Genomic DNA, 13233 nt, shown 5'->3' on the forward strand with positions numbered 1-13233 from the left:
GCCAAAATTGCATAACAATTTTATGTAATAATTATAGATTCATTACGTTATTGACATAAACGATATATACGTCATAGTTTCGTTTCGCCGATCTATAACATATACATATAGAATATTATGTAATTGTTTCGTAAATGATCCCTTCGTGTTTACTGGGAAGATAATAATAATGTTATATACAAAATTAGCTGTAACAATTGTGATGCGGCATATGTAGGTCAAACTAAACGAAAATTACAGACTAGAATTATAGAACATGCCAAAAATATTAAGTCAGATTCATCTAAGCATTCAGTGGTTACAGGACATATAATTAACTCAAATCATATGTTCAATTGAAATAATGTGAAAATCCTTGACATTGAAAATAATTTACACAAAAGATTAATATCAGAGATGATTCATATTAGAAAACAAAAAAATGGAATAAACTTAAACACAGACACCGAATTGCTTGACAACACATATTTTGACATCCTAGATGAACTTGCCAAGAGTAAACATTAAACAAGTTAACGATCTTTGCTAATATACTGACATTTGTTTCGTGAACTTGAGAGTTACCACCACGATTTTAGGAGGATTGTAAGTTAGACCAATTTTACATTTATACTTAATAACTAACGGTAATAGAATTTAATTCAGGAATTTCCTAATTTTGTATAGTTAACAACAAAAAAAGTTCAGCTTCTCGCCATCACACGACAAAATTGCTTTTTGATACTGTTGAAAACTTCTAGTATAGTACATCTCAAGCATAATTATATTGTTCACTTTACGATTTCGATGACACTCAACACGAATTCATTGTAATATTAACATTAAATCATTGAATGTGCGCTTATGTTATTGCGAATTTTAATTTAATTATGTTTTTATTTTATTGTTTAACTCACACTGAAGAAGACTTAGTAAATTGAAGCGTATGTATACTATGTATTAAATTGATTTGACAATTTATATCAATTCGCTTCTAACAATTATGCAATTTGCATATAATACGAAATTTAGTGATATTCAACTTATTTTCTAAATTCACAAATCTATCATTTTCGTTATTGTTTAGAATTATTATTCCATGTTATTATATTTCACGAATTTGCACGATGTTTGGACATGTATCTGTTGGGATGTGCTGGTCGAGACAAGAGACACGGTTTTCTTTTATATATATATATATATACGCATCATTGTCTCACTTTGTTTTGGTCTTATCACGTGAACGAAGAAACGGTCAATCACATGAACATGAACGGTCAAAATATCAATCGCGGAGTTCCGGGATGTATCGGGCTTTTTCGGATCGACAACGAAGGCTTACCTGTGCGGCCTGAAATAAATTCGCACAGGTCACTTGCTAATTTTCATGTCTCGAGGAGCGCATCGCAATACATAGTCGCGCATAATCTTAATAAATCAATATTATACGAGGATCAAGTCATTACAGTTTATTTCAATCAAACTCTCTCATACCATCGCGCCCGTACTGCTGCATTAAATAAAAACTAGAAGCTTGTGCTTCGGCTCGCGTCGCCCGTGGAGATTCAAAATTATACCCGGGACTTTACACGCGAGAGAATTCACGAAACATTTTGGTCCTTCGAGCCGGATTCTTTGCGACAAACTGAAATTTGTCAGATCCGCAACAATATTTAACGGTACGAGCCGTTTTGGAGTTGCATCGAGAGGGTCAAAGAGCAATGATTATCGTCCATCGAGAGGACATCCCTGAAGCATACAATCAGTGGCCGCTGAAATAAATGAGATAAAGAGCTGCCAACCCGGAGGAGCCCGTGTGACGATCCATGATGCAGAGAAACTGGCGGACGAACAACCAAAGGCGGTCAATGAGGCATTAGCTGAGCGATCAAATTGACGGTCAAGGTAGGAAAATTACTCACTTGCCAATCGGGGTGTTCATTTCCGTTTCGCATTTCGGGTAAACTGTTATTGTGGCGATATATTGTGCGCGATAGCGATATATTGCGTGGATTATGGCTCATTCGGATCAGTTCTTAGCACTAAAGAGAAAGCGTACGTCGATAAAGGCTGCGTGTACCCGAATAAAAACATACGCGGATTCGGTGACTCAATTGACGCCGGAAACGGTAGCAAATTTAGAGGAAAGAAAAGATAAATTAGCTAGCTATTGGAAGGAGTATAATGACTGGCAATCTGAGATAGAGGCGATCTGCGACGGTGAGGGAGGAGATCGCGAGGCGTTTGAAGAAATGTTTTTCGGATTGATGGCAGCGTTGCGCTGCAAAATTGCGGGATATAATCGCGTACCTTCCAATAGCCGCTCCGCAGTGTCTACCCCGGTATCCGTCGGCGAGTCGGGCACCTCTGCATGCGGAGTGCGATTACCGAAATTAGATCTACCAAAATTCGCGGGAAAATACGAGGATTGGTTTCCTTTTTATGAAATGTTTAACTCCATAATAAATGATAATCCGTCCTTGAGCGGCTTCTAAAAATTTCAATATTTGAGAGCATCTATGACAGGCGAGGCAGCAATTATAATTCAATTGCTGGAATTGACTGATTCAAATTATCAAGTAGCTTGGGAATTATTAAAACAGAGATATGATAACAAACGCGCTATAGTGCATACGCATCTACGCGCCCTGTTCGAGCTGCCGAATATCGCGAAAGAAAATGCTGTTGAGCTGCGTAGGGTGGCGGACAATGCCGCGAAACACATACAAGCATTGAAGGCACTGCATTGCCCCACGGAGCATTGGGACACGCTGCTTATATACTTAGTTTCGTCTAAATTCGATCCGATTACTGATAGAGAGTGGCGGGCGTCGTTGACCGGAACAGAGTTACCCGCGTTCAAGCAGCTCTCGGAATTTTTGGAGCACAGATGCAATTTGCTAGAATCGTTGAATCGCGGAAATTTACAAACTCAGCCCGCCGGAAAGCGTTTGGCAGCTCACGTCGCGACTGCCTCTTTGTCGTGTGAATATTGCCAGGGAAAACATCTCATTTATTATTGTCGTGAGTTTATTAAACTGCCGGTCGCTCGACGAATCGCGGAAATACGGAAGCGCAAGCTATGCGCAAATTGTCTTCGCGGGGGCAATCATTATGCCGCAAAATGTAAAATGGGCGCGTGTAAAACATACGAAGCCAAACATAATTCGATGCTTCATCTTCAGGCGGATTCGGGCGACATTACTGAAAAGGGAAAGGCCGAAGGTGAGCCGTCTCCGGAGACGATAAAAGAAAAAATAGTTATGACTCAGGTGTCTTCCGCGTGGAACGCGCATGTATTGCTTTCAACGGCAATTGTGTATATAATAGATGCTACTGGAACGAGACAATCATGTCGGGTTTTGCTGGACAGCGGCTCGCAAGCGAATTTTATAACGCGAGATTGCATCGAGAGATTAAACTTAAAGCCATCGACGGGTAGTGTTAGAATCACCGGAATAAATGGCATGACAAGCGACGCCAACGAGATCGTGAAAGTAAAATTACATTCGCGTTTGAGCGGCTTCTGCGCGAGTTTGGAGTGCGTTTTGACGAACCGCATAACCGATCGGATACCTGCGGCACCTATTAATCGAGAAAGGATACATATACCTAATGGGATTAAATTAGCTGATCCGGAATTTCATAAATGCTCCGATATCGATATATTGATAGGCGCCGATATATTTTGGCAGCTGCTTTGTGTGGGGAGATTGAAATGTTCTCGATCGCATCCCACGCTACAAAAAACGCTTTTCGGATGGATTGTCGCCGGCCGTGTGGAGGTCACCGCTCGTGACGCCCGCGGGCGCGAGGTGAGAGCGTTTCACATTTCGGTGGCGGATGCCGCCTTGCAAAATCAATTAGCCAAATTCTGGCAGATCGAGGAAGATTTTCGGCCGTCGGATTTGTACATTAGCGCGGAGCGTTTTTGCGAGAGACACTTTCTCGATAATACTAAGAGAAATGAAGAGGGTCGGATAATAGTCACGCTTCCGATTATTAAACAGAAATTAGAGAATCTCGAGGAAACGCGAGACATAGCAATGCGGCGTTTTTGCGGGCTGGAAAGACGGCTGAATCGCGATCCGGGATTAAAATCGCAATACGCGGCATTTATGCGCGAGTACTTGGCTCTTGGGCATATGAAATTAGTAAGGGAGGAAAATGACAAAGACAAGGGATTGCCGACGTACTATTTGCCGCATCATTGTATATTAAAGACGTCAAATGAAACGACTAAAATCAGGGTGGTTTTCGATGCTTCATGCAAGAGTTCGACAGGGGTTTCTTTGAACGACGCTCTTATGATCGGGCCGACGGTGCAGCAGGATTTATTTTCCATTGTATCGAGGTTTCGAATTTTTCGATTCGTATTCTCCGCAGACATCGCCAAGATGTACCGGCAGATATTGGTCGATCCGCAGCAGACGCGACTGCAGCGTGTTCTGTGGCGAGATGAGGCCACCGAGAGCGTGCAAACATACGAATAACGTTGACATACGGTACAACGGCCGCGTCATATTTAGCTACTAGAGCGCTGCAATTTTTGGCCGAGATGTACACGGAGGAATTTCCCGCGGGAATCCCGGCGAGTGAAACGCGATTTTTACGTTGATGACCTGCTAACGAGAGCGGACACAATCGAGGAAGCATTAGCGTTGAAAAACCAGATCGTAAAGATTCTGAACCTGCGGCGGATTTCAACTGAGCAAGTGGCATTCAAACGAATCAGTATTGATAAATGATATGTATGATAAACATAACGCCGAGGTTCAAATTAATAGAGACGCGACGTCACGCATCCTCGGAATTCTTTGGAATCCGTCGATGGATGCCTTTCGGTTCGCGATTGAATTGCCGACTGACTCACACAAGATAACGAAGCGCGTAATATTGTCGGAGATATCAAGATTATTTGATCCGTTGGGATTAATCGGTCCGGTTATTATCATACCAAAAATGCTGTTACAGGAGATTTGGCAATTAAAAATACAGTGGGATGAATCGATTCCGCTGGATATGCATGCAAGGTGGTCCGCGTTTAAGAGACAATTAAGAGAATTAAATGATTTAAGCGTTCCGAGGTTTATAGGGGGAAATCAAGAGGGGGCTTGCGTTCAGATACACGGGTTTTGTGACGCCAGCCAGCGGGCGTATGGCGCGTGTTTGTATATTCGAAGACAAGTAGATGAGAACGAAGTGCAGATTGATCTGTTGTGCTCTAAAACAAGAGTAGCCCCACTCAGAGTGATTTCGATTCCGCGACTCGAGCTTTGCGCGGCATTATTGCTGGCACAATTGTTGGACAAAGTGCGTTCATCTATTGACATAAAGGACGTGCGGTATACTTTGTGGTCGGATTCCACGATCGCGCTGAGATGGATTTCGTCGTGCTCGAGAAAATGGTCGGTTTTTGTGTCAAATCGCGTTGGAGAAATACAGCGGTTAACTTCCGGTTTGGATTGGCGGCACGTGCCGACAACCGAAAATCCTGCGGATTTGCTATCTCGGGGCGTCCACCCGCATGACATCGGGAATGCCGCGCTATGGTGGCGAGGTCCCGTGTTCTTAAAGAGCAGCGAGGAGTCGTGGCCAAGCGTTGGCGAATATGTCCCGGAGTCCGAGATGCCGGAGAGGCGGCGGATAGTTGCTGCTGTCGCTGGCGTGGTGGCACCGAACCCTTTTTCGGAGCTTATAGTTAGATGTTCGAGTCTAGATAAATTGTGCCGAATTGTTGTATATTGCAGGCGATTTATTGGACCGCGTCTGCGATCCGAGGGAGACGTGGGCGTTCACGTCTCGCACGTGGAAATCTCGGCCGCATTGGAAAACATTTGCAAGTTGGTGCAAGGGAAAGTTTTTTCACACGAGTTCGGGCAATTAAAGAAGGGAAACGCTCTCACTTCCGCTAGCTCATTAAAATCATTATCGCCGTTCTTGGATAAACAGGGTCTGATTCGCGTCGGTGGGAGGCTCGAAAAATCACAATTAGGGTACGATGCCCGCCACCCAATTTTGCTCCCAAAGAATCATCGGCTCACTCAGCTCGTAATAAAGAAAGAACATACACGCAATTTGCACGCTGGATTACAGGGCACTATGGCTGCGGTGCGACAAAAATTTTGGCTTCTCTCGGTTTGCTCGACCACACGAAAGGTTATTAGACAGTGCCTCGTTTGTTTTAGATGCAGGCCGGCGATATCGGAAGCGAAAATGGCGGTGTTACCTGCGCCCCGTGTGACACCTTCGCGGCCGTTCTCTAATTGCGGCATCGATTACGCGGGGCCTCTCATTATAAAAGAAGGCAAGCGGCGAAATGCTCGAAATAGTAAGGCTTATGTTTGTATATTTGTGTGCTTCGCTACGAAAGCAGTACACATTGAAGTAGTCAGTGACTTGACGACGGACGCTTTTCTAGCGGCCTTAAAGCGTTTCATTTCTCAGCGGGGGTGCCCGACTTCTATATTTTCCGATAATGGAACTAATTTTAAGGGGGCCTCGCGCCAATTGGCACAGTTGTACGCGTTTCGTGGCGCGTCATCAACCAAAGAAAAAATAGAACAGTTTTGTCGCGACTCCAGAATATCATGGCGTTTTATTCCACCTGGAGCGCCGCACTTTGGCGGGCTCTGGGAGTCCGCGGTAAAATCTGCGAAATATCACCTACAGCGTGTTGCGGGCGACTCACACCTGACTTTCGAGGAGTTGCAGACAACGTTGTGCAAAATAGAGGCTGTATTAAATTCGCGTCCGTTGACGCCGCTGAGCTCTGATCCTAATGATTTAGCCTATCTTACGCCGGGGCATTTTCTGGTTGGCGAGGTATTGAGTGATTTTCCATGCCATGACCTTACTGATATTAAGGAAGGTCGATTGATGCGATGGCAGAGAGTCGAGCAGCTCCGCCAGCATTTTTGGAGTCGTTGGAGCCGCGAATACTTAAATCAATTGCAGCAGCGGCAGAAATGGACTAGCAACAAGGGAGAGCAGATGGGCGTTGGCAAGATGGTGCTAGTCATGCAACCGGGCCTTCCGCCTCTGCAGTGGGCGCTTGGCCGCGTGAAGGAAATTCATCCTGGAACTGATGGCATCGCCCGTACAGCCACAATAATCACGGCCAAAGGATCATTTGTCAGGCCTCTTTCAAAATTATCAATTTTGCCTCTAGAAGATTAGCATTTGTAAAAAATATATATATTGTTTTTTGTTGCTTGACAATCAATTGTACTACATTCATAACATGAACGTGCTATATGAATGCAAAAAAAAAAACAAAAAAAACAGGACGTTTCTTTTGCAATTAGTTATAAAGTTTGAACCGCGCTGAATAATCAAATAGCGTTAATGACAAAATTATTTAAATCGCTTTAGATATTTGAATTGAGGACGACTCTTATCATTTATACTACACTTTACTCATTATATATTATTTATTTTCTTTGCGTTACAAAACATATTATTTAATATACATATTTATTGTACTGTTATTTGACGACGTATCAATCATATTGTATGCCTGCCGCATGTATGTGAACCCGAGTTTATTTATTATTATTGTAAGACGACGTCTTCCAAGGCGGCCGGTGTTTAGAATTATTATTCCATGTTATTATATTTCACGAATTTGCACGATGTTTGGACATGTATCTGTTGGGATGTGCTGGTCGAGACAAGAGAGACACGGTTTTCTTTATATATATATATATATATATATATATATATATATATATATACGCATCATTGTCTCACTTTGTTTTGGTCTTATCACGTGAACGAAGAAACGGTCAATCACATGAACATGAACGGTCAAAATATCAATCGCGGGATTCCGGGATGTATCGGGCTTTTTCGGATCGACAACGAAGGCTTACCTGTGCGGCCTGAAATAAATTCGCACAGGTCACTTGCTAATTTTCATGTCTCGAGGAGCGCATCGCAATACATAGTCGCGCATAATCTTAATAAATCAATATTATACGAGGATCAAGTCATTACAGTTTATTTCAATCAAACTCTCTCATACCATCGCGCCCGTACTGCTGCATTAAATAAAAACTAGAAGCCTGTGCTTCGGCTCGCGTCGCCCGTGGAGATTCAAAATTATACCCGGGACTTTACACGCGAGAGAATTCACGAAACAGTTATTACTCTTGAAAGAAAAATTGATTTGACATGATGACTGAATTCCAGAATTGTACATTCCATCTCTTTCTACAAGTTTTGTTAAATAAGTATCAAGCGTTTTATAAACTTTTTTTGGAATATAACTGTCTTCAGTATTAATATTATTGCTAATCGTACATAGCGATTTTGTGTTTAAATCATTCATTATTTCTATATTTATTATTTAAATTAAGAGTTTATTATTTAAATTTTCAATCGTCTCCTTCAAAATCTTGTTGTCAGTATTACAGTTATCGATTTCCTTTGTTGTTATATTTAACATAGATAATACATCTGTAATGTTAGTAAATATATTGATTTCAAATTCGGTATTATATCTTATAATGGAAATATGTACATAATCTAAAAATCTAAATTACCCGAATTTCTATATATACATAATTTTAATTTACCGAATTTCTATTTCCTTTTCTAAGAAACTGAGAAACTGTGTAATCGAAACCACTCAATCACAAAATTAATAAACACTAATTTATCAGATTTTAACTATTAGATACACCAAATCCTTTAATATACATTATATACTGTCACTACACTATAACCTCTCGATACGTGTACAACTGTCAAAATATGCAATGACAGTCGCTCACAAAGTAAACGCTGTGACAGAACCAATCAGCATCGCGGAAAAGTGGTAACAATGCATTTGAGACTTTCGAGAATCGACTTAGCATGCCTTTTTTAGAAATGGATATTTAAGGGCTTTTCTAATTTTTTTTTACCAGTGTATATATTATTGTTAATTCCAGTATTATGTCCATGTAACTCCTAAAGAATCACAGAAAATATTTATTGTGTTTTTATTTTAAATTTTAGGTGGCCTGTTTTAAAGAATATTTATAACAGCATAAATAGTGAAGATCATAGTCGACTAATTTTTAAGGAACAATTAAAAGCAAATATAAAACATTGGAAAGAAATGTGGGAATTGATATTTCAAATATACATAGATGAAAACAACAACAATGTTAAGGAAGACTTGATTTCAAAATTACTTTTAGCAAACGTGTCTTCAAGAAAATATTATCTTATTCTAGATGAATCTAAAAGAATGTTTTCACAACCTGCATGGTATAACTTAATAAAATCTTTACTACTTTAATGAACTAATATTTATGCATATACGTAATATAATATTGTAATGATGCCACCTCCCATCGTTCCCAATTGACCATCGGAAGGTTGCACCCGGCAACCACCGGTCGGGCAATGCAGCAAGCGCAAAAGCGCCCTATAATCTTTTATCATAATAGACGTAAAAACGGCTTAGTATACTGTTATACAGCTCGGAGCCGAACGCACCCAACGGCTAACGAAGTCGGCTGAACGCCGCCGTCACGTTGAAATTCGCCGCAGATCTATCTCTGGCGGCATGAAAAGCGAGATTAGATTCTAGGCGAGAGATCCATTTTCTGATTCTGAATAAGCCAGATCTCCGGACCGGTACTCAGAGTACGAGGTAGAAAGGTACTCTGCCTCTGCTGAGAAATCGCATCACTGACAAGATACCGTCAATTCGGAAATCAATCCTGTCACCGGCAAAAGATAGAAGCGCGCTCCGTCTCTCCCAAGATAATGTCGGGGCCAGTTCCCAGCCTCGCTCTCGCTCTCACACTCATTCTCGCCGCGAGATCACCCCCGCGTGAGAATACGCGTATTGGAAACGCGCCGTGCCTCGCGACCACGTGCGCCTCGCTCCCGCTTCGCGCCCGCGATCTGCCTTCAGAAATTTCTTTTCCGCAAGAATCCGCGATTTCCGTCGTGATTACTGCCGAATTAACTTAATGAACTTTTTATACTGATATTTATACATATACGTAACATATAATATTATAAATCTATATTTATAATATATAGCTATATATTTAAACAATTTAAATATTTAACAATATGTAAATTTTTCAGGAAACCTGGCCAAAATTTAACACAAAAATATTACAGTCTATACTTTATTCCAATACTAAAATATAATCGTATCAAGAGCAAATGTAAGCAATTTAAAAATGAACCCAAGTACCAACAATTTTTAGAACGAATAATTAATATTGCGGTGCAATTGCTCAGACCTGAAAAATATATTTCTTATCTATACCTAAAAACTTTATTAGATAAGATTGCACAAAATATATTGCAAGCTTTTGGGGAACGAAATGCAATGCACGCAATATTCACGAGAGCTAATGAGAATTATAATTCGTGGGAAAACAATAATATAAATTACAGTTATTGGAATAAGAAAGAAATACGGCAAATTTTTGTTACAATCGAAAGAATTATATTTTCAGATTCATATTTTCATAAATTAAATCAGTTATGGTTCGATTCATTCTTAATAAATGATGTAAATAATGTAAGTATTACTTCTTATATTATGTAAGTTATTACATATAATAAATTATAACGCACTATGCTAAATTTTATTGTAGTATATGCTATAATTACATATGTAGGTATGTATTTTAAAATATAATTAAATTTTTCATTCTTATTTTTGTTATAGATTAAAGCAGGCAGTCAAAGTATATTTTTGCTAACAATATGTCACAGTATAATACGCAGATTTGGGATATACTCAATTGTAATTACAGAGACAGAGCTTCGAATATATTTGAAACCGAAATAGTAAGTATAAATTTAATTTGAGAGAAAGGGAGAGAGGGGACAGAAAGGGTGGGAAAGAGAAGGGGGAGAGAAAGAGAGATAACCATCTCAATTTTTCTAATTTTATTCTTTTCACATACACATGCACAAATTCTATAATTATAATTTGCATATAATAAACATGATTATAATTTGAATATAAATTAAATAATTTATATATTTGTCTTCCAAATTTCTTTATCCTATACACTTAATTTATTTATAAAGCATAAATGTCTTAATTATTATCCGCATTATTGCTTCTTTTTAAGTAATTATCATTGATTATGTGTACATGTATTGTCTGTGTATACCTTTTTATTTTTTTAATGTTTTACTGTTTAAGTAATACAACAAATAAAGATGGGTATATGTGTTGTAAACTAAATTACGACAAATTCTCTTTGGACTATGTTACAAGGACGAATGATTGCAGTATTGATGAAACAAATTTTTCTCTGGTTAGTCAACATTTATACATGTATATGACTTTATTGATGTTAATAAGTAATAAATTGTATGTGCTCTGTCAAAAATATAGTTTTTCTCATATTCTATTATCTCAAATTTTATAAAATTATTTTTTAAATAATACATCTTTTCGACGGCAATCGGAGCCTGTGCGGATGACATGCACAAAATTCATTTCTTAAAATGTCTTTAATAGTACGTCTTATAATAAATTTGTGTTTCAATACTGACTTATAATGATATAAATTATTAATATAACGAGAAAGAAATATAAGATGAGACGGTGTAACATCCTGATTTAAACAATCTTTTAGAAATTTAATTCGCAAGTTTAATCTAATCAGGCTCTTGTTTAATTTAATCCAATTCTTCAAATGTTTGACCGCGCCCCAATTAAAACTGTGTCCAACAATTGTGTTCTTCCGGTACAATAATAAGTTGCATAACAATAGAACAAATATATGCAATGACAAGATTCCAACGCAGAAAAAAGTTTCGTACTTTAATATTCCGTATATTAATAATGTATCAAAGAGAATCGAGGACATTACACGTGATTTGGATGTCATTCCATCCTATACAGCAATTAACAGTCTCCGTAAATTCATCAAAGTACACAAGGATAAGTTACCAAGGGAACTCCATAATAATGTAGTTTATAAAATTGATTGTATGGATTGTGATGCGTCGTATGTAGGGCAGACGGGTAGATTGTTGAAAACTAGGATGAAAGAACATCGCAGCAACATAAAAAGAAACGCGTCACAATTATCAGTCATATCGGAACATAGATTATTGAACCATGAATTTAATTGGGAGGATGTAAAAGTCTTGGACGAGGAGCCTTTTTTAGGTAAACGTTTGATATCCGAAATGATCCACATAAAGCGTCAGAAGAATAGTTTAAATTTACATAGCGACACCGACAAATTAAACGAGAATTTTGATCTGTTAATTGAAAAATTTACCAAAATCTAGCTTTGTGATTATACATAACCGGATTTTTTCGTTAGACCTTTGACATGAGTGCCGATAAGTATTAGTTGTTTTTATTTTTATTTTCATATTTTATTTTTATATTTGTTTTTTTTTTTTTTTGCGTATATATGTATCGACTGTGTCGAGGTAGAATACCGCACAGTCGTTAGAGTGATGTGTCACGTGTAGCATCGTCTTCTCTCTGTTTTTGCTGTCGGGGTGAGTGTTCTTCCCGGTTTTTAATTTATAATTCTTGGGGATCTTACATGTTTAATTTATACTATGTTGATTAGTGTTGGTAAGGGAGTCACTGCTCTGCTTCCTTCCTGACGATGGTCACCGTTAGGGAGACACTCCGACGGCCGGACGGTTCGAATAGGGAGGAGAATGATATTTAATTTATTTGCGGATTGTATGTATACGAGTTTTATAATTTTCTGATTGTACCGATTATCTTTTATTTTTTTTTGTTTCTTTGTATTTTGCAGCTACTGAAGAAGACCCGAAGTGGGTCGAAACGTTTAGAATTTAATAAATGAGTTTGACTTGAGATCTCATTTTAATTTATTAATTTTGTGCATGTCATCCGCACAGGCTCCGATTGCCGTCGAGATTTTATTTTTATTGTAACACAATAATTTGAGCCGAGATTAACAGTTTTTTTATAATATATCTTTTATTCAATTTTTAAAGATATATTTAATATGTATTTTTGTTCTAGATAATAGAGAAATTAATAGATTGTTTGAGAGACAAGTCAAATGTCGACGATGTATTAATATTGAAGCGTATGATAAATGGAGAGAAGATAGCTATCGCAAGCACAATGGTAACTTACACTACTATATCTATTGCATATACTGTTATATTGATCATATATAATCAGAAAATTTAATCGCTAAACAAAAATAAATTTACAAATTACTTAAAAAGACAAATATTAATAATTGAATTATAATATTGTGTTGTTCTTACAGC

The 13233-nt window shown here is 38.4% G+C and overlaps 3 protein-coding genes and 1 long non-coding RNA gene across 4 annotated transcripts in view; 3 read left to right on the forward strand and 1 right to left on the reverse strand.

The window, feature by feature from the left end:
• LOC146719449 (uncharacterized) overlaps window positions 1-1921 on the reverse strand; it is a 29394-nt gene extending 27473 nt beyond the window's left edge. The window contains exon 1 of the mRNA XM_085490145.1: window positions 1902-1921. Within this exon, the coding sequence (XP_085346271.1) occupies window positions 1902-1921 (20 nt within the window). The remainder of the gene's footprint in view (window positions 1-1901) is intronic.
• Window positions 1922-2498: 577 nt separating this feature from the next.
• LOC114933969 (uncharacterized) lies at window positions 2499-4472 on the forward strand. The gene has a single exon (XM_029306554.2). The coding sequence runs from the start codon at window positions 2499-2501 to the stop codon at window positions 4470-4472; it is 1974 nt and encodes a 657-aa protein (XP_029162387.2).
• A 469-nt stretch (window positions 4473-4941) lies between these two features.
• LOC114936252 (uncharacterized) lies at window positions 4942-7158 on the forward strand. Its single transcript, XM_029309397.2, has one exon. It carries the CDS (start codon window positions 4942-4944, stop codon window positions 7156-7158), a length of 2217 nt encoding a protein of 738 aa, XP_029165230.2.
• Window positions 7159-10452: 3294 nt separating this feature from the next.
• On the forward strand, window positions 10453-11244 carry LOC146719450 (uncharacterized). Its single transcript, XR_014926520.1, has 3 exons — window positions 10453-10516; window positions 10667-10788; window positions 11153-11244. It is a non-coding gene; the product is annotated as an uncharacterized LOC146719450 (long non-coding RNA).
• Window positions 11245-13233: the final 1989 nt, after the last annotated feature.

The sequence above is a fragment of the Nylanderia fulva genome, unplaced genomic scaffold (assembly GCF_048542155.1).
Source record: "Nylanderia fulva isolate GAGA-0341 unplaced genomic scaffold, ASM4854215v1 Scaffold98, whole genome shotgun sequence".
NCBI lineage: Eukaryota > Metazoa > Arthropoda > Insecta > Hymenoptera > Formicidae > Nylanderia > Nylanderia fulva.